Here is a 1,736-nt window from a genome sequence, read left to right on the forward strand (position 1 = left end):
AGCGATCTTTTGAAGGCGGTATAATGCTACTCGGGCAAACAGCTTTCCAGCAATGCACAGAGGTGAGATGCCACGGTAATTGTTGCCATCACTGCGGTCCCCCTTGTTCTTGTATAGGGTTGAGATAATAGAATCCCTCATCTCCTGGGGAACGTATCCCTCTTCCCAGCATTTGCAGATTAGCTGGTGGAGATTGTCGAACAATTGGTTTCCACTGTATTTGAAGACCTCAGCCGGGATACCGTCAAGCCCAGGGGCCTTTCCAGACGATATGTGACTAATTGCCTTTCAGAGATCTTCCATGGTGGGGGGCTCATCTAGTTCAAACAGGATGGGAAGCCTTTCAATGCAGTCAAGGACAGAGGTTAAGTCAGAGCTCGATCTAGCATAGGGCTCGCGCTATAGTATTCCACCCAGCACTCCATCAGTCTTGATTTATCAGTAATGACTTCACTAGTTGATGTTTTGAGTGGTGAGGACTTGGACTGTGTAGGTCCCAATCGCCTTCTTGATACCCTCAAGCATGCCCCTGGAATTTCCAGTGTCAGCAGCTGACTGGATTTCAGCACAGAGATTCATCCAAAAGTTGTTAGCACAGATCTTACATTTTTGATTCGCACGACGCCTGGCCTCCCGAAGTGCTTCCGAAGAGCTAGGTGATGGATTACGCTGGTAGTTCTGCAGGGCATTCCTCTTTGCTTCGATGAGCGGCTGGAGAGTCGCGATGTTTGCATTGAACCAATCCTGGCTTTTGCGTACATTCTTGCCAAAGGCCTTTAATGCTGCAGCAAGGGTGGTGTCCTTGATGTGGCTCCAGTGGTCCTATGTGTTAAGTTCGAGGCAGACTCCGAGTTTCGAGCTCAGGATGTCGTTGAATATGGAGACATTTTCAGGGATGGCGGTGGCAGAAGCATTAATGCGAAGTGTAGCAGATTGTTTGACACGATGGAACTTCTTTGGACGTAACTGGATCTTCGTGCAGACAAGGTAGTGATCACTCTCACAATCAGCACTGTGGTATGCCCTTGTAGTACGAATGTTATTAAGGTATTCCCGTCTTGAGATGATGAGGTCGAGTTGGTGCCAGTTTTTAGATCTGGGGTACATGCACGAGAACCTATGGTGCAGCTTCACGCCAAAGAATGTGTTTGTAATACAGAGGTAATGATAAGTGCAAAGCTCCAGAAGGTGTCGACCATTTTCATTGCATTTGCCAACACCAAAGTGACCTAGACAGTCAGGCCAGGAGCCTTGATCGTTGCCCACTCTAGCGTTGAAGTCGCCGAGTAGAATCAGCACTTCGTTGTTTGGGATATGTTTGATAGCATCATGCAATTGGCTGTAAAAGGTATCCTTGGCATCGGTACTCGAAGTCAGGGCTGGAGCGCAGACAGAAAGCAAATTGGTGAGACCTAGATCGGTATTGAGTTTTATATGCATGATGCGCTCAGACTTGGTTGAGCCCGGCTCCACCATCCGTACTAGCTTGTTGCTGAAAGCAAAACCAACTCCATGTACTCTAGGCTCATCTTCATCTCTACCTGGCCAGAAAAATGTGTATTCCTTCTCCGTTAGGCTTCGCAACCAGCTATGCGCGTTTCCTGTAAAGCAGCGATATCAACTTTGAGCCCAACCAATTCTCTGCTGATGACAGCTGTTTTGCGTACCCCATCAATGTCGCGTATGTCCTTGTTAAGTCTGGTCAGCATCGCTCGGACGTTCAAGTCATAATTGAC

At 47.9% G+C, this 1,736-nt stretch overlaps 1 protein-coding gene across 1 annotated transcript; it reads right to left on the bottom strand.

The window, feature by feature from the left end:
• Positions 1 to 822: 822 nt before the first annotated feature.
• On the bottom strand, positions 823 to 1,476 carry LOC148742189 (protein CFDP2-like). The gene has a single exon (XM_088745616.1). The coding sequence runs from the start codon at positions 1,474 to 1,476 to the stop codon at positions 823 to 825; it is 654 nt and encodes a 217-aa protein (XP_088601742.1).
• Between the last annotated feature and the right edge of the window lie 260 nt (positions 1,477 to 1,736).

This window comes from Stylophora pistillata, chromosome 1 (genome assembly GCF_964205215.1).
Source record: "Stylophora pistillata chromosome 1, jaStyPist1.2, whole genome shotgun sequence".
NCBI classification, from domain to species: Eukaryota; Metazoa; Cnidaria; class Anthozoa; order Scleractinia; family Pocilloporidae; genus Stylophora; species Stylophora pistillata.

What these genes read in the sequence shown, in the direction of transcription:
- LOC148742189 (XM_088745616.1), bottom strand. Translation starts at nt 1,476, where the DNA reads ATGGTGGAGCCGGGCTCAACCAAGTCTGAGCGCATCATGCATATAAAA.